Raw genomic sequence first — 18,513 nt, forward strand, 5'->3', positions numbered from 1 at the left:
TTTATTCGAGCTCAAGGCCAGAACAATAATTTTTTTCTAATGATAACAATAATTATCATTAGAAAAAAATTATTGTTCTGGCCTTGAGCTCGAATAAAATAAATACATTTTAATTTACCTATGAACCTTGAATGATTTATCAATGAGCACTTGGGAATGTCAAACAAAGTAATTGACAATAAACAAAAATCCAGCATTATCAGCGATTTGCACCAGATGGCGCAACACTGAATAAATATAGTTGGTAAAAAGGAATAGAAGTAGCAAATTTGCCAGTCAAACAAACCACCGCTGTATAGATAAATGGTTAGCGCAACATGCCTAAAGCGTACTGATGATGAAGGCTTAGCACCCTTCGAAATGGATCTATCTGCGCAGCTATGGCATGTTGTCTGAAAAATTTTCTACTTACTATTCCAAAAATAAAATGCAATTTTTCAAATTTAGAAAAATTAAAAAATAACAATAATTATCATTAGAAAAAAATTATTGTTCTGGCCTTGAGCTCGATTCGAACCTTGAATGATTTATCAATAGGCCGATAAAAACAAAAACAAATGTATTTATTTATTTAAAAAAAAAACAATAACCATCATGCCAATCATAACAACCCACGTAGCCTTTCTCAATTCAATAGCACAAGTTAACTGTGAAAGTATATAAACAAACAGTTCCAATTGTTTTGAACAAGCAAGTTTTTAAGTATTTTCATTGTTCCACGTTCTTGAAATCTAGAAGGTTTTGCTTATTTTTTAGTCACATGACCCAATATATATAAATAGCGCCCACAACATTCATCTTGCTTTACTTAATACTTACCAAGTGGTGGAGAAACATTTAAATTAATATGAATTTAAGCAATAACTTCGCGCAAAAGGTGGTGTGTGGAGAAACACTGAGGTAAGCATTTGACGCGACTGGTTACTCTTGGCCGTTTATTAACTAAATTGATAACTTTCAGGATGAAATCCTCAAAGCAGCTGTAATGAAATATGGCAAAAACCAGTGGTCACGTATTGCATCAGTGCTGCACCGCAAATCTGCCAAGCAATGTAAGGCACGCTGGTACGAATGGCTTGATCCTAGCATAAAGAAGACATAATGGTCACGGGAGGAGGATGAAAAGTTTTTGCATTTTGCCAAATTAATGCCAATACAATGGCGTACAATTGCGCCGATTATTTCAGAGGGTTAACTGGCACCAATTGTTCACACCAAATTGTTAAGTACAGGATTCGCCACGGGTAGGTGAGGTTGGCAATCACAACCCCTTGAGTCATTTTGGTCGGCAGGTATGCCGCGGATATATTCTTGGCACTTGTTATTGATGGCTTTATGATGCCACCAACACAACCTGGACAGACGCCAATGCTCAGTCAACCACCCAAGCCGGGTCAACTCCCAATACCCGGACACGTCCGGACGTCCTGGTTATAATGTATGCTAATACAACTAATAATTTACAAATTTGTTGATGATTATTTTTGTGTTATTTTCTTTAGCAACCACCTGCACCTGTTACTGGTAAATATCAACAGCCGCAACAGTATGATCAAGCCCAACGCCGTTTAGATCCCGATCAGATGCCAAATCCGATAAGCGTTATCATTGAAAATCAAAATAGCCCTGGTGGTGCTTTTATTACTAATGAACAGGGTTTATTACCACCATTGGTGACCACAAAATATGTGGTAGAAGATCAGGGTAACTCCTCGCCACGTTACGTTAGGTATCGATAATCGAAATTAATGTTTTGTTTGGCAATTACATTGATCTTTCTTCTTTGCAGGTCGTCTTTGTATTGCATACCTGCAACAGCTGATTTATTAAAAACAACAGCTTTGTCCATTACACTTACCGTCTCACCAATGGCACGCACGGTTGAGGGTGAATATGAGCCACCCATTGTAAATTTTGGTGAATTGGGTGCAATTAGATGTAATCGTTGCAAGGCTCAATAGCAACTTGTAGATGCTGGTCGTCGTTTCCAATGTCTAATGTGTAAAATAACAAGAGACTTTTACTTGTGTTCGTTGATCCATATTTTTCCTCAACAGTGCCAACGGCATATTTCCAACATTTGGGCCATACCGGACAGCGTGTCGATAAATATGAAAGTCCTGAACTTGTATTGGGTACATGAGTATTTGTGTAAAAAATGCTTGGGTACGGATAGCTCTCATGGTAAACCTCAACTCATATCCAACATCAATGCCTCGCATTCAATTGTGGCACTGTACGCACTACATTGGGTTCACGTAGTATATTGTTGATTCGAGTGGTAAGGCCACAATTTCAAATGATGGGGCAACCATTATGAAACTATTGGATATTGTGAATCCAGCCGTAAAACTCTAGTAGACATCGCCAAATTTCAAAATGCTGAGGTAAGTTTTTTGTTATATTAGAATGTGTAGAATAAAAATGTTTCTCTTATCAGGTCGGCGATGGCACCACTTCAGTAGTATTTTAAGCATGTGAAATCTTAAAGCAAGTTAAGCCAGATGTTGAGGAAGGCGTGCATGCACGTATCATCATTAAAGCTGTACGTAAAGCATTACAATTATGCATGCTAAAATATGACATGGCTGTACATGTCAAAGTGCTTTATTGGAAAAATGATCTGCCACAGCAATGTCCTCCAAAGTCCAAGAGTATCAGAAAATTGTTGATGCTGAATGGCGTATTCTGTAGAATAAACTAGCTAAGTAAGGCGCCAATGTTGTGTTTTCTAAATTACCAATTGGTGATGTTGCTACACAGTATTTTGCAGATCGTGATATGTTCTGTGCTGTTCATGTACCAGAAGAAGATTGGAAACGTAGAATGAAAGCTTGTGGTGGTGCTGTTATGACTACAGCTAATGATATTAATTCAAGTATTTTGGGTCAATGTGATTACTTTGAAGAACGTCAGGTTGGTGGTGAACGTTTCAACATTTTCCAAGGTTTGACATTAATTTCATTTTTATAGTTTATAATTATTTAAAGGTTGCGTTAATGCTAGAACAAGTACATTGATTTTACGTGGCAGTGTTGAACAATTTTTGGAAAAAACTGAGCTTCGTTACATAATGCTATAATACTTGTGCGGCGTACAATTAAATATGATTCTGTTGTTGCTGGTAAGTCAAGTGATGGCCTGAAGGTTTAATGAGGCCACATAAATCGTTCCCGAGATGGTCGGGCTAGCACTTTAATGGTGCTGTGTTACCGGAGCGTACCGGATCTGTATCCGGCTAAAGGACCATCACATCGATAACACTTCCCAAAGCCTTCGGGGAGCAACCTTATCGCTACAAAAACAACAACAACATTGTGTCCAAATCCCGAAAAAAAATATAAAATTTGTGTCAGTGAAATGATAATTATTGCTTTTGGTTGTTAGTTTTGAGGCATCGTCATCGAGTTCCTTCTGATCGTATATGCCGGTTCTTTTGCATTCTTTTACATGCATAAAGTGCCGTTGAAGCCTTCCTCACCCTCTCCTCCACGTTGAGCTTCCATGACAGCTTACTGTCTAGGATCATTCCTGGATATCTTGTGCAAGGTTTCTCCCGTAGGGTCGCCCCTCCTAACTTAGGCCTGGTCCAATTAGGGACCTTGTACCTCTTTGTAAACAAGACCATATGCAACGTCATCTGCGTAAACCGTAAGTTTTTCTGGTCCCTCGTAGAATCCCCTAAGCAGTTGGTTAATGACCAGGGGCCACAGCAGAGGTGATAGTACCCCTCCCTGCGGAGTGCCCCTGTAAAATCCCCATTGCGATGTAATCTTACTGCAGTTTAACATGCAGTCGATCCATCTGAGTAAGGCTGGATGTACTTTAACGTAATTAAGACCATCAATAATCGCCCATTTAGAAAGCCCCGGCAATGCTTAAGAATACTTCTAGAGCATATTCCTTATATTCCAGGGCTTTTTCTAAGCTTATTACCACCCTATGCAATGCGGTGTCTACTGACTTTGGTGTACGCCTGTTGAGTTGTGGAGAGCAGCTTTTCATCCACGTTGGACTTTATGTACACATCTATCAGCCTCTCAAAGGTTTTGAGCAGAAATGATATTATGCTATTGGGTCTATAATCTTTGGGATACACGTGACCGATCTTCCCCGCCTTTGGTAGGAAAGCTACACGAGCAGCTCTCCAAGAGTGCGGTACATAATTCATTTTATGCACCCATCGAATATTATTTTAAGCCATCCCGCGACCGCCCTACTTGAAACTTGTAGCATGGCCGGACATGTACCATCTGGGCCCGGCGATTTCACCACCACTTCGAGGTCCTCAGTAGTGTAATTAGGCAGCATATATGATGTAACGAAGCTTTTTCGTGCCCCGTTGCTTCTTTGATATTTGCTGGGGTATACTCGCCGTGCACAGGGTTCGTTTACAATAAATTTGTATTAAAGGGGCACCTTGCAAATCGATTTAATATAAAACTTCACTTTCTTTATTGGTTCTAAATTCTATAATATAAAATAAAACGTGTTTGTATACTTCATTTTCAATTTCACTTGGATTATCTTGCGGTATCCTTGCTTGCGGTGGCGGGCCTTAGCGGTCCGGCCGTATTCCGTTAGCTGGGTCCCGTTAGTATGTGGCGTCGGTGCCTTGACGCGCCTTATGACGGCGTCTCTCTCTGCTGCGGTGCTCAGTAGCGCCTTACGTCGGCGTCGACTTGTATTGCTGAGGCGATGCTCTGTCGCCGTGTCCCGTCAGTATGTGGCGTCGCTGCCTTGACGCGCCTTACGTCGGCGTTTACTTCTATTACTCTGCTGCGCCTTGCGTCAGCGTCTATTTGTATTGCTGGTTGCTGGGTGATTCTCTGCCACGCCTTGCGTCGGCGTCTACTCGTATTTGCTGGGCGATACTCTGTCGCGCCCTACGTCGGCGTTTACTTGTATTACTCTGCTGCGCCTTGCGTCGGCGTCTATTTGTATTGCTGGTTGTTGGGTGATTCTCTGCCACGCCTTGCGTCGGCGTCTACTCGTATTTGCTGGGCGATACTCTGTCGCGCCCTACGTCGGCGTTTACTTGTATTACTCTGCTGCGCCTTGCGTCGGCGTCTATTTGTATTGCTGGTTGCTGGGTGATTCTCTGCCACGCCTTGCGTCGGCGTTTACTTGTATTGCTGAGGCGATGCTCTGTCGCGCCCTACGTCGGCGCTTACTTGTATTACTCTGTCGGTGTACCTCTGCTGCGCTCTGCCGCCGCGCTTGGCGCTGGCTTACCCTGGCTGCGCTATGCGTCGCCGCTTTGACGTGACCTCTGTCGGCGTACCTCTGCTGCCGCGGTTCGCGCTGGCTTACCCTGGTTACGTTGTGCGTCGGCGGACCTCTGCTGCGCTTTGCTGCCGCGCTCTGCGCTGGTTTACGTGCGTTGCCGCTCTGTTGCGTCCTCTGCCGGCGTACTTCTACTGACGGAGGTGAGCGGGTGTCACCTGTCGCGGTTGCGCGTTACTGTGGCGGGGCCTTTGGTCTTTGGGGGTGATGCGTAGAGAAGGTCAACCGCAATCACCATTCCACGACTCGCTCCTATGAAGTGGATTCCTATTGCATAGAGAAGATAACCTGCAATATGGATATACTTCGCTAGTAGCTCTGGTCACGACCACAGCTCCGTGCTGACTGACTTTGCTGCCGCGCTCTGCGCTGGTTTACGTGCGTTGCCGCTCTGTTGCGGCCTCTGCCGGCGTACTTCTACTGACGGAGGTGAGCGGGTGTCACCTGTCGCGGTTGCGCGTTACTGTGGCGGGGCCTTTGGTCTCTGGGGGTGATGCGTAGAGAAGATCAACCGCAATCACCATTCCACGACTCGCTCCTATGAAGTGGATTCCTATTGCATAGAGAAGATAACCTGCAATATGGATATACTTCGCTAGTAGCTCTGGTCACGACCACAGCTCCGTGCTGACTGACTTTGCTGCCGCGCTCTGCGCTGTTTTACGTGCGTTGCCGCTCTGTTGCGGCCTCTGCCGGCGTACTTCTACTGACGGAGGTGAGCGGGTGTCACCTGTCGCGGTTGCGCGTTACTGTGGCGGGGCCTTTGGTCTCTGGGGGTGATGCGTAGAGAAGATCAACCGCAATCACCATTCCACGACTCGCTCCTATGAAGTGGATTCCTATTGCATAGAGAAGATCAACTGCAATAGGGATATACTTCGCTAGTAGCTCTGGTCACGACCACAGCTCCGTGCTGACTGACTGCTTTGCTGCTGTGTCGCTCCTTTTATGGCTGTCGTGTTTGGTGTTGCTAGCTCAAATGTTTGCGTGCGCTCGTTGTGTTGCTGAGATTTGTGGGTTGGCCGTGTTGCTGTTAAATGTTGCGACCGCTCGTTGTGTTGCTGAGACTTGGTTGATCGTGTTGCTAGAGCCTTTTGTGGCCACTTGTTGTGTTAATGTCGTGTCAAATATGTTGTGGGGTCGTTTTGTGTGGGCCAAATTAATGAGGATTTATTTGGTCCTCACACTCCCCCCCCCCCCCCCCCCCCACTTCAGAAATTTAGCCCTCGGTGCCCAGTATTCGTACGCGGGCCCTGCTTTTTACCACCGTGACGGTGTATTCCCGTGTGCGAAATTTTACGCGGGAGCGTCCTTTGCCTTCGGCGATGCGTCGGAAAATGTCTCGCACGCTTTCTGCAATTTTCGGGAATTGGTTTAGCATTGGTCCATCCGCGTCGTGGGCCTCGATTATCGCCTCTTGGTGGCCTGCCGTTGTTTGTTGTGGCTCTGTTTCGGCGTCTGGTGCTACCGGTTCAGTGTTGTCACCTCGGTGGTTTGCGATAGAATGACCGGTGCTTGCTTATCCTCCCATCCTTGATATTAATTAGATTATTTTCCCTGAATTTATTTTAATTTCCCGCGATGGTCTCTGCTGCATGATATGGCTTTAGCTCCCCAATATTGACTGTTTTCTTCTTCCCGCCGTTGGTTTTTCGTACTTTGAGCATCACTGGTGATACATATCCTAGGATCTGGTAGGGATCCGTCATATTTGGGGCCAACTTTGCCGCGAAATTTTCGCCGGCCTTGGAGAGATGGTGTTCCTTTGCGAGCACTAGTTCGCCGACTACGGGGGTCCATTTTCTCCGCCGTAAATTGTAGTGCCGTGCTTGATCTGCCGCCGCTCGTTCCATGTTCTGCCTCACTATTCTGAATGCCTCTTGCATTCTGTCAGATTTCTCTTCTGCCGTTGTGGTAGCTGTGCCCGTCCCCAGGTTGACCTCGTCAAACAATGCCCCTGGTAGTCGCGGTTCCCGTCCTTGTACGAGGAAGGCTGGACTGTATCCTGTGGACGCGGTCACACTAGTGTTGATGGCCAGCTCGATTTCTGGGAGACGGTCGTCCCATCTGTTGTGCTGTGATCTGGTGAGTTGTGCTATGATTCTCTTGATTGTCCTGTTCGCCCGTTCCGTCGGGTTTTCTTGCCGGGTGTAGGGCGCCGTGAATTGTTGTCGTATCCCCATTTCACGCTGCCACATTGTGCTGGTGAACTGGACGCCGTTATCCGATATCAGTATCTTGGGAGCACCAAATCTTGCTAGAATGCGTTCTCTGAACACGCGGCGAAGGCCCTCCCAAGACTCGCACTTCCGTACATACCGACTGATGTCCCGAAACATGCCGGGCCAGTAATACTGATTGGCAATCCGTGCTACCGTCCGGCGGATGCCCATGTGTCCAGCGCTTGGGATGTTGTAGTTTTCTTCTAACACTCGTTGTCGCAGTGGTGTTGGTACACAAAGTTTCAAAGGGACCGTTTCCTCATCGTGTGACCGGCAGGGAATATGGCGGTACAGTTGTTCATCTTGTATCATGTAGTCAGAATATTTCTCGGGGTTAGTGCGCACTTCATTCACGCGCAGTGCCACCACTTGCATGGTCGCTCTGTTGTCGTTGCTAGGCGTAGGGTCTCCAGTGGCTGCCGTGATAGTGCGTCCGCTACCAGGTTCAGCTTCCCTTTCCTGTACTCGGTGTCGAAAGTGTGTTATTGAAGCTCCAAGGCCCATCGTGCTATACGGCCCGAAGGCCTTTCGATGGAGTTTAACCACTTTAGAGACATATGGTCCGTGATTACCTTGAATCGGTATCCTTCCAAGTATGGCCTCATCTTGCGTATTCCCCACACTATCGCGAGGCACTCCTTCTCGGTGGGCGAGTAGTTGGTTTCCGCCTTGTTGAGTTTCCTGCTGGCGTAGGCGATCACGCGTTCTCCGCCTTCCAGGTCCTGTGTCAATACGGCACCCAGCCCGAAATTGCTGGCGTCCGTTTGTAAGGTGAAGGTCTTGGTGAGGTCCGGGTAGGTAAGTATCGGCGCTTCTGTGAGCTTTTGCTTTAAGACCTCGAAGGTCTCCTGTTGTTCGGCCCTCCACTTCCAGTATTTGCCCTTTTTCAGCAGGGTTGTGAGTGGTTGGCTGATCGTGGCGAAGTCGGATACGAAACGTCGGTACCAGGATGCTATACCGAGATATTGGCGTACCTCTTTCACGTTCGTTGGTGGCTTCAAGTCTTTGATGGCTGCGACTTTCTCGGGGTCGGTGTGAATTCCCTTGTCGCTTACTAGGTGTCCTAGGTATCGGATTTCCTTCTTGAAGAATTCGCATTTCTCCGGATTTATTCTGAGGTTGGCGCGCTGTAGTCGTAGCATTACTTCTCTCAGATTACGATTATGCTCCTCCACAGTGGATCCTATGACGATTATGTCGTCGAGGTATGCGAAGGCGTGGGGTTCCATTTCGGGCCCAATAACCTGATCTAGTGCTCTTTGAAACGTTGCGGGTGCAGAGTGTAGGCCGAAAGGCATAACGCGCCACTGGAATAATCCGCGTCCCGGTACTGTGAAAGCTGTGTAGGGCCGGCCCTTGGGCTCCAGTGGTATTTGCCAGTAGCCATTTTTCAAATCCAAACTGCTGATATACTTCGCCCGTCGTAGCTTGTCCAATATATGTTGTATTCTGGGTAAGGGGTACGCGTCGGGTACGGATCGGGCGTTAAGCTGCCGATAGTCCACGCATAACCACTTCCCGTTTTTCTTCTTGGCCAGTACGATCGGTGCGCTGTGTGGGCTACAGGATAGCTCGATGCATCCTTTCTGGAGCAATTCGTCAACTTCGCTGTTGATGATTGTCTGCATGGCCGGGTTGCGTGGGAAGTAACGTTGCTTGATGGGGCGTTCGTCCGTCAGGACAATCTTGTGCTCGGCTATTGTCGTCACTCCACTCATGCTCTCGAATTTTCGGAGTTCCTTTGCCAGAAAACCGCGCCCTCGTTCCGCTTCTTCTTGTATGTCGTCGTCGTTGTTTTGCATAATGCCGTCGTGCTTGAAGTTACTACTGCTCGGTGCTGTTACACTCTGAATGGTTCCAGATGGGGCTCCAGGGGTGTCGTACCCGGCATTACCCTTTCTCGCTCGTGTTATACTCTGATTAGTCCCCGGGGTGTCGTACCTGGCGATATCCGTCCTTGATGATGTTGAATTTTGAATAGTCCCAGGGCTGGCGTACCTGGCGATATCCGTTCTGGCTGATGGTGTACTTTGAATATTCCCAGGGCTGTCGTACCTGGCGATATCCTTTCTTGATGATATTGAACTTGGAATAGTCCCAGGGCTGTCGTACCTGGCGATATTCGTTCTTGCTGGTGTTGTTCTCTGAATAATTTCTGGCGCGGCTCCAGGATTCGGTGTGTGCTGGGCAGGGGGTCTGGTTAGCACGAGGTGGCCTTCTCCACATGATATGGTGGCTCCCATGCTTCCTAGCGTATCTAGGCCCAGTATGATGTCGTCGATCGCTCCAGGCATGACGTGTAAAACTGTGTGGAGTGACGCTTCTCCGAGGCGTACCTCAGTCCTTATGGCGTCGAAGATGGTAGTGCTAGCCCCGTCTGCCATCGTTATTTTGGTGGCCACTCTCACCATTTCTCCGCTTCCCGAGTTTACCACACGTTCTGCTAAGCTGCTCGAGACGAAACTTCTTGATGCCCCTGTGTCGATGACTGCCTCGGCTGATTCCGCGCCGAGCTTGGCTACGGCGTAGAGGCGACCATGCTCTTGGTACATTGTTACTGCCGTTTCAGCGCTGGGTTCCTTGGGTATCGTTACTGCCGTTTCGGCGCTAGGTCCCTCGGGCTCACGGCGCCTTCTTCTTCGTGGAGCCCTCTGTCGTTTCCCTGACGTCGGCGGCAGCATTCGATGGTTCGTATGTCGTTGCGGCCACATTCCCAGCAAAAATTTTTCTGTGGGTTTCGGCACCTATTGGTGTCATGTCCTCGTTCGCCGCATCTCCTGCATACGCCGTTGGGGTCGTATCTCTGATTGCTTGGAGGCGTGCGGTTCGTTAGGTTCGGTGGTGGTGGTGGTTGTGTTTCAGGTTTTGATGGTGACACCCGGGTTGTGTCACTGGCGATGTGTCGCGTAACTTCGCGGTGATGTCCGCCTGATGATCTTCGATAGTCCTCGCGTATGTTCTCGTATTCTTCGGCAAGTGTCAGGAGCTCTGCGAGATTAGTGAAGTCCCTCCGACAGATGTAAAGTTGGTAATCGGGGTGGCTGTTACAGAAGATTCGTTCCAGCCGCTGTTCGCTGGTGTACCCTGCGTGTCTCATCAAGCTCTGTATAGCTAGCACGTAATCCTTGTACTTTTCCTTGTTATGCTGCCTTCGTTGGCGTATGTCGTCCTCGAGACGCTCGAAATACCTGACTGGCAGGAAGAAACGTAAAAATCCTTTTTGAAGCTTGTCCACTATCCCCAGTGCGCATTGTTATTGCGGTACCATTGTAGCGCGGCGTCCCCTAGTAGCTCGGGCATGGTATTTGGCAGGAGGTCCACGTTTAGGGCGTATACTTCGGCTAACTCCTCTAACCGTTCGATGACCGCTAACGGGTCCCGTCCCCCTTCATACTTTACGGACCACTTTCTTACCTGGTCGATGATGGGCGCGAACACCACCGTCGGTGCTTGAGTTACCTGGCATGTATAGTTCATGGCTGGTGCCGTCATTCCCGCTGGTAAGTACGGTTGCGTGGGTTGATATGTGCCGGTTGATGGTGCCGTAATTTCTGATGGTACGTGCTGTTGTGTGGGTACTGTACTCCTGAGAGGTGCCTGAGGTGTACCGTTGGGTGGTACCGCTATTCCTGATGGTAAGTACTGTTGTGTGAGTACTGTATTCCTGGGAGGAAACGCGAATTGAGTTTGTTCTACTGTTGTAACGACGACCTTCGGTGTGCCTCCTCCGTTCGACGGAGTCGGTGTCTTAACCTCATTTACGTCGCTCATGTGCGTAGTTTCCTTGTAGGTGGCTTGTAGGGCTAAAAATTTGTCGTGGATTTCCGAGTCCGTATTTGCCTTTGAGGCCAGTGCTGCTATGCGCTTTCGGATTTCTCGGGTGGTACCTGTCTGCTCAATACCCAATTCCTGTGTGATCGATATCAGCTGCTCCTTTGAAATTGTGTCTAACCACGTGGTATCGATCTGGTCGACCATTTTGTGGTTAGGTTTCTCGTCAGGAATGTTCCCTCTGACGTGGTAACGATTTGCAGGGTGCCTGCTCGGGCGCCAATTGTAACGAAGCTTTTTCGTGCCCCGTTGCTTCTTTGATATTTGCTGGGGTATACTCGCCGTGCCCAGGGTTCGTTTACAATAAATTTGTATTAAAGGGGCACCTTGCAAATCGATTTAATATAAAACTTCACTTTCTTTATTGGTTCTAAATTCTATAATATAAAATAAAACATGTTTGTATACTTCATTTTCAATTTCACTTGGATTATCTTGCGGTATCCTTGATTGCGGTCGCGGGCCTTAGCGGTCCGGCCGTATTCCGTTAGCTGGGTCCCGTTAGTATGTGGCGTCGGTGCCTTGACGCGCCTTATGACGGCGTCTTTCTCTGCTGCGGTGCTCTGTCGCGCCTTACGTCGGCGTCTACTTGAATTGCTGAGGCGATGCTCTGTCGCCGTGTCCCGTTAAACGGATCCCGTTAGTATGTGGCGTCGCTGCCTTGACGCGCTTTACGTCGGCGTTTACTTGTATTACTCTGCTGCGCCTTGCGTCGGCGTCTACTCGTATTTGCTGGGCCATACTCTGTCGCGCCCTACGTCGGCGTTTACTTGTATTACTCTGCTGCGCCTTGCGTCGGCGTCTATTTGTATTGCTGGTTGCTGGGTGATTCTCTGCCACGCCTTGCGTCGGCGTCTACTCGTATTTGCTGGGCGATACTCTGTCGCGCCCTACGTCGGCGTTTACTTGTATTACTCTGCTGCGCCTTGCGTCGGCGTCTATTTGTATTGCTGGTTGCTGGGTGATTCTCTGCCACGCCTTGCGTCGGCGTCTACTCGTATTTGCTGGGCGATACTCTGTCGCGCCCTACGTCGGCGTTTACTTGTATTGCTGAGGCGATGCTCTGTCGCCGTGTCCCGTTAGACGGATCCCGTTAGTATGTGGCGTCGATGCCTTGACGCGCCTTACTTCGGCGTTTACTTGTATTACTCTGCCACGCCTTGCATCGGCGTCTACTCGTATTTGCTGGGCGATACTCTGTCGCGTCCTACGTCGGCGTTTACTTGTATTGCTGAGGCGATGCTCTGTCGCGCCCTGCGTCGGCGCTTACTTGTATTACTCTGTCGGTGTACCTCTGCTGCGTTCTGCCGCCGCGCTTGGCGCTGGCTTACCCTGGCTGCGCTATGCGTCGCCGCGTTGACGTCACTTCTGTCGGCGTACCTCTGCTGCCGCGGTTCGCGCTGGCTTACCCTGGTTACGTTGTGCGTCGGCGGACCTCTGCTGCGCTATGCTGCCGCGCTCTGCGCTGGTTTACGTGAGTTGCCGCTCTGTTGCGGCCTCTGCCGGCGTACTTCTACTGACGGAGGTGAGCGGGTTTCACCTGTCGCGGTTGCGCGTTACTGTGGCAGGGCCTTTGGTCTTTGGGGATGATGCGTAGAGAAGGTCAACCGCAATCACCATTCCACGACTCGCTCCTATGAAGTGGATTCCTATTGCATAGAGAAGATCAACTGCAATAGGGATATACTTCGCTAGTAGCTCTGGTCACGACCACAGCTCCGTGCTGACTGACTTTGCTGCCGCACTCTGCGCTGGTTTACGTGCGTTTCCGCTCTGTTGCGGCCTCTGCCGGCGTACTTCTACTGACGGAGGTGAGCGGGTGTCATCTGTCGCGGTTGCGCGTTACTGTGGCGGGGCCTTTGGTCTCTGGGGGTGATGCGTAGAGAAGATCAACCGCAATCACCATTCCACGACTCGCTCCTATGAAGTGGATTCCTATTGCATAGAGAAGATCAACTGCAATAGGGATATACTTCGCTAGTAGCTCTGGTCACGACCACAGCTCCGTGCTGACTGACTTTGCTGCCGCGCTCTGCGCTGGTTTACGTGCGTTGCCGCTCTGTTGCGGGCTCTGCCGGCGTACTTCTACTGACGGAGGTGAGCGGGTGTCACCTGTCGCGGTTGCGCGTTACTGTGGCGGGGCCTTTGGTCTCTGGGGGTGATGCGTACAGAAGATCAACCGCAATCACCATTCCACGACTCGCTCCTATGAAGTGGATTCCTATTGCATAGAGAAGATCAACTGCAATAGGGATATACTTCGCTAGTAGCTCTGGTCACGACCACAGCTCCGTGCTGACTGACTGCTTTGCTGCTGTGTCGCTCCTTTTATGGCAGTCGTGTTTGGTGTTGCTAGCTCAAATGGTTGCGTGCGCTCGTTGTGTTGCTGAGATTTGTTGGTTGGCCGTGTTGCTGTTAAATGCTGCGACCGCTCGTTGTGTTGCTGACACTTGTTGGTTGATCGTGTTGCTAGAGCCTTTTGTGGCCACTTGTTGTGTTAATGTCGTGTCAAATATGTTGTGGAGTCGTTTTGTGTGGGCCAAATTAATGAGGATTTATTTGGTCCTCACAATGAATGCAGCTGTTTCCTTACCATTACTACAGCTCGCACCCGTCCTTCCGTTTCGCATAGTAAACGCCAAATCCGCGCGCGCTAAGTCCAGAAACCTTTCTTCCCGATGGAGGCCACGGCTCCTGGATCAGCGCATTTGGAGGAGTTCGCTCGACGCCACTTTACTGTGTTGGAGGTTTATCTGTAGGACTCGCAGCACCAATGGGCTGCTTGTCCCCCTCCAGCACCTTCATCGTGACGTCGTCGTCCTCCCCTAGCCCTTTTGGTTTAGAGTGTTCGAAGCCCCCTCCAGCCTCTTATACCTGTTGTACCGGGTGTTCCTCTGTGCGACTCACAGCACCATCTGGCTGTTGGTCCCCTTCTAACACATTCAGGGTGACGGGGGCTACCTCCACCTGTCTTTTTTCCCTTAGGCTTTTGAGGTTCTTTTCGACTTCGCCCACGTCCAGCGTGTTAGGACTTTAATACCCGCGACTTCTTTTCCTGAGTCGCATATAAATTTTGCCTGTACCTAAGAACATTTTTCCAAGCTGCGCGAACAATATATCCTCCGCCTGCTTGTTTATTTGGAAGATGTATAACTGACCTTCCTCCGTAGGCCGAGATACAGTAAGTACCTTACAATCCTGTGTCGGTATGCTCGGGTGTTTTAGGGTGTAAGACAGTCGGTAGGGTAATGCCATATGGTCGACATTTGGCGCGGTCATGTTTTAAATAAGGTCACTGATGTTTTGGTTAGTGACAATATCAGGTTTCGCAAGGCGACAAAACTGGAGAGATTGGGGAGATAGCTGTTTATTTTATTACAAAGCTCATCGATGTAGGAAACAATAGCATAGGCGTAGAAGCAATAGTGACTCCTGGTGGTAAAGGTAGCTATTGATATTTAGAAGTTAAGCAGAAGTTTGAATATGAGTTTTTTTAGGTTATAGCAAAAAAAGCGTTGAGGATTTTTAATATCTTACCAGGTACCTTCGTACATGTTTCTAAGAATGAAGAATAAAACCTATTCAAACTCAATTTTCACCAGGACAAAGCCGCTGAGACTTCGCTATACTTTAACATACAATACGTTACCCCATTTTAGCACAACTATTATTTTTTGATTTTATTAAATTTTATAAAATGTTTCTTCCTCTACAGTTCTATTTCGGTATTGGATGGTAAATATGGCTATCGCATTTTCTCCATCAATAACTGTGAAAAGGTGGAAGAAATCTATGCGTGTAAATCTCACATATTATCTTGGTCGAGCGTTTCTTCAATAGCTCTCTAGTGGTGATGGTGACAGCAGAGAAACCCAACTATTTACAAATGTTACACTTCAAAAAGAATAAAAATATCTGCCATTGCGTCTACGGCTCAAATACCCACAGTATATGAATGAATCGATTACACCTAATTGTCTGCCTAACGGATAGTTAGTATACATATTCATCAAATCGAAAATATTGCACCAAACGAACTGGGTCTGAATACTGAAACAGTACACATATTCAAAATCGATGAGGAGGCTGTGATGATGGTATAGGGTGAGTTGTTGAATAACATACGAAAACCACTTTAACCCATCTATATATTTGCATTACAGCTAAAGCTTTACAAACAGCAAAAATTGCTGGCGCCAAGCAATTGGAAAAGGCAGTGAAGCGTTCATCACACTGTACGGATGGTGTAAAGTTAGAAACTGCTGTTGTAACAGCTGCCACCGACACAACGGTCATCTCTACTTCGCCGAGTAGCGGCTCGTCCGACTATCTATCGAAGACAGTATAATCATATCTTTTGCCAACACAGGTTAGCGATGTGCTTGCACAGGAAAAGATTTCAATTGGAAAACAAAAACCAATTAAGAGAGTTTATGTATTATTAAAGTATTTACTTTTCTTTATATCAACAGTATTAATTTAAGTTGCAATATCAGGTACATATATAATAAGATTAGATTTGAAACCAATCAATACTCCTGCTAAGTGTTGCAGAATTATTGCTTGAATAATTAGATTCAGAACAATAATAAGTCTGACTTAATTACAAGTCGTACATTTTTAAGTTCATCAATTACGACAGCAATCGGATTCCACGACACCTTTGAATATTCTTTATCTGAAAAAAGAGTAAACCTAATCTGAATTTCTACTAAGCTTTAAGTTGTAGATTATTCAAATAATTGGAGTTTTTTCTGAAGCTTAAAATTATTTTCTGCTCGCTTAGAAAAGATTTCAATTGGAAAACAAAAACCAATTAAGAGAGTTTATGTTATTATTAAAGTACTTACTTTTCTTTATATCAATTGTATTAATTTAAGTTGCAATATCACGTACATATATAATAAGGGATGTGATACGATTGCTATCGCAATTAGATTTGAAACCAAGTATTACTCCTGCTAAGGGTTGCAGAAATATTGCTTGAATGATTAGATTTAGAACAATAATAAGTCTGACTCAATTACAATTCGTAAATTTTTAAGTTCATCAATTACGACAGCAATCGGATTCCACGACACCTTTGAATATTCTTGATCTGAAAAAAGAGTAAACCTAATCTGAATTTCTACTATGCTTTAAGTTGTAGATTATTTGAATAATTGGAGTTTTTTCTGAAGCTTAAAATTATTTTCTGTTCGCTTGGAAAAGATTTCAATTGGAAAATAAAAACCAATAAGGCGAGTTTATTTATTATTAAAATTCTTACTTTTCTTTTTTATCAACTGTATTAAGTTACAATTTCATGTGCATATATAATAAGGGATGTCATGATACGATTGCTATCGGAATTAGATTTGAAACCAATCAATACTCCTGCTAAGGGTTGTAGAATTATTGCTTGAATGATTAGATTTAGAACAATAATAAGTCTGACTCAATTACAATTCGTAAATTTTTAAGTTCATCAATTACGACAGCAATCGGATTCCACGACACCTTTGAATATTCTTGATCTGAAAAAAGAGTAAACCTAATCTGAATTTCTACTAAGCTTTAAGTTGTAGATTATTCAAATAATTGGAGTTTTTTCTAAAGCTTAAAATTATTTTCTGCTCGCTTAGAAAAGATTTCAATTGGAAAACAAAAACCAATTAAGCGAGTTTATTTATTATTAAAGTACTTACTTCTTTTTTATACAAACTGTATTAATATAAGTTCCAATTTCATGTACATATATAATAATAATGAAAATAATAAATATTGAAAATTCAATTTTTTTGGTTCATATTTTATTCATATGGCTGCTCCAGGTAAAGTAAATCTGCAGGTAAAATTCATGTTATATGGCGGTTATATAAATGGTAAAACCGCAGTAAAATTGACTGTCAAATGACTCGAAAATGTAGAATGAAATGACGGAGAATATGACCGCCATTTGACGAGCATTGTGACGTGTGTGAGCAGCACAGCACTATGCCCACATCCTATAAGTGGGAACGGAATGCACAATCACATAAATAGGTACGAAATGGGAAAAAAATGTAAAAAATCTACTCTCGCTAGTACAAACGTGACTAAAATTTAACAAGGGCCGTGACCGCACAATGACGGTCAAATGACTAGTCAAATGACGTGGAGCGTTTTTGCATGGATACGACTGCTGAGCCGAGTTGCCAGAGCTTTTTTTAGAAAAAAGGCTAACACCCCTATTATGAACTCGTACGATACACGATAAACGCTTGCAATCTGTTCTACCGTATTATGAAATAAATTCTAGCGTGTGAAACTCGATCGTTAGCGTTTATCGTTTATCGTGGTATTGCCATACGCTCACTATCGCATACGCTGTTCAATTTTCTACGCTAGCTATCGCTGATAAATTTTTCCACGATACGTTGAGAACTATTTAAATAAAAGTAAATATACAATTATTACATAATCCAAAATAATCCAACTACAGCCTCATTCCCAACACTCTGTTGCAACACCCTGGGCAAGAAGCCTTAAAGTGGCACAAACCTTCAAAATATTTGGGATGGATTGCCTATTTTTACGGGCGCGCAAACTGCCTTCTATTTCTGTTAAGACATACTCTGACATCAATTTTGTTTATTAAACTTCTTTTACTTTTAGTATGTCAAATACTTACAGTGTAGAGTTCATTTCAAGAAGATTGGAATGATCTCTCAATTTTCTTCTCACGGTGGAATCTATGCAAGTTCCGTCAATTTGTTCATTTGAGTTTATATAAAAGGTAACAGAGGTTGCATAAAACATTTTATTATAATAGCTTTTAAAAACTTTTGCCACTTTTACGTACAAGACAAATGAATTGTTAGTATTTACGTTTTGTTTTGCTATCTGTTTCGTATAGATTCACAAAAATTTGTAAACAAAACTCTGCTGTCATTCACAATAGTACATCTATCGGGCGTGTGGAAATCGCAATATGAAAGCTGATTTTTTACGATACGCTAGGAAGCGTTTATCGTCTATCGTATGAAAATTCATAATAGGGGTGTAAATTGACAAAAATAGAAAGTTAAAAAAGGCTAAGAAAAAAAGCTAAAAGTTTTAGGCAACTTCATATGCGTGTTTGTTAATTTATTTCATAAAATACATAACAGAATAAAAAATTAAATTAATTTTTACTCCAATTTCACAAAAAAAT

The 18,513-nt window shown here is 45.6% G+C and overlaps 1 protein-coding gene across 10 annotated transcripts; it reads left to right on the forward strand.

Moving 5' to 3' along the window:
* The first annotated feature begins 469 nt into the window (after window positions 1–469).
* LOC137244751 (protein transport protein Sec24C-like) lies at window positions 470–17,046 on the forward strand. 10 transcript variants are annotated; one of them, XM_067774202.1, is made up of 9 exons: window positions 470–900; window positions 962–1,438; window positions 1,503–1,729; window positions 1,790–2,387; window positions 2,441–2,708; window positions 2,774–2,916; window positions 2,974–3,124; window positions 15,055–15,443; window positions 15,503–17,045. In XM_067774202.1, exons 3-4 carry the CDS (start codon window positions 1,584–1,586, stop codon window positions 1,959–1,961), a joined length of 318 nt encoding a protein of 105 aa, XP_067630303.1. In that variant the 5' UTR covers window positions 470–900; window positions 962–1,438; window positions 1,503–1,583; the 3' UTR covers window positions 1,962–2,387; window positions 2,441–2,708; window positions 2,774–2,916; window positions 2,974–3,124; window positions 15,055–15,443; window positions 15,503–17,045. The 10 variants fall into 10 exon arrangements, with proteins under 10 accessions (XP_067630303.1, XP_067630299.1, XP_067630305.1 ...); XM_067774198.1 differs by having other exon boundaries at window positions 2,764–2,916; window positions 15,503–17,044; XM_067774200.1 differs by having other exon boundaries at window positions 471–900; window positions 1,790–2,001; window positions 2,058–2,387; window positions 2,441–2,916; window positions 15,503–17,044.
* The last annotated feature ends 1,467 nt before the right edge of the window (window positions 17,047–18,513 follow it).

The sequence above is a fragment of the Eurosta solidaginis genome, chromosome 3, assembly GCF_040869045.1.
Source record: "Eurosta solidaginis isolate ZX-2024a chromosome 3, ASM4086904v1, whole genome shotgun sequence".
NCBI classification, from domain to species: domain Eukaryota; kingdom Metazoa; phylum Arthropoda; class Insecta; order Diptera; family Tephritidae; genus Eurosta; species Eurosta solidaginis.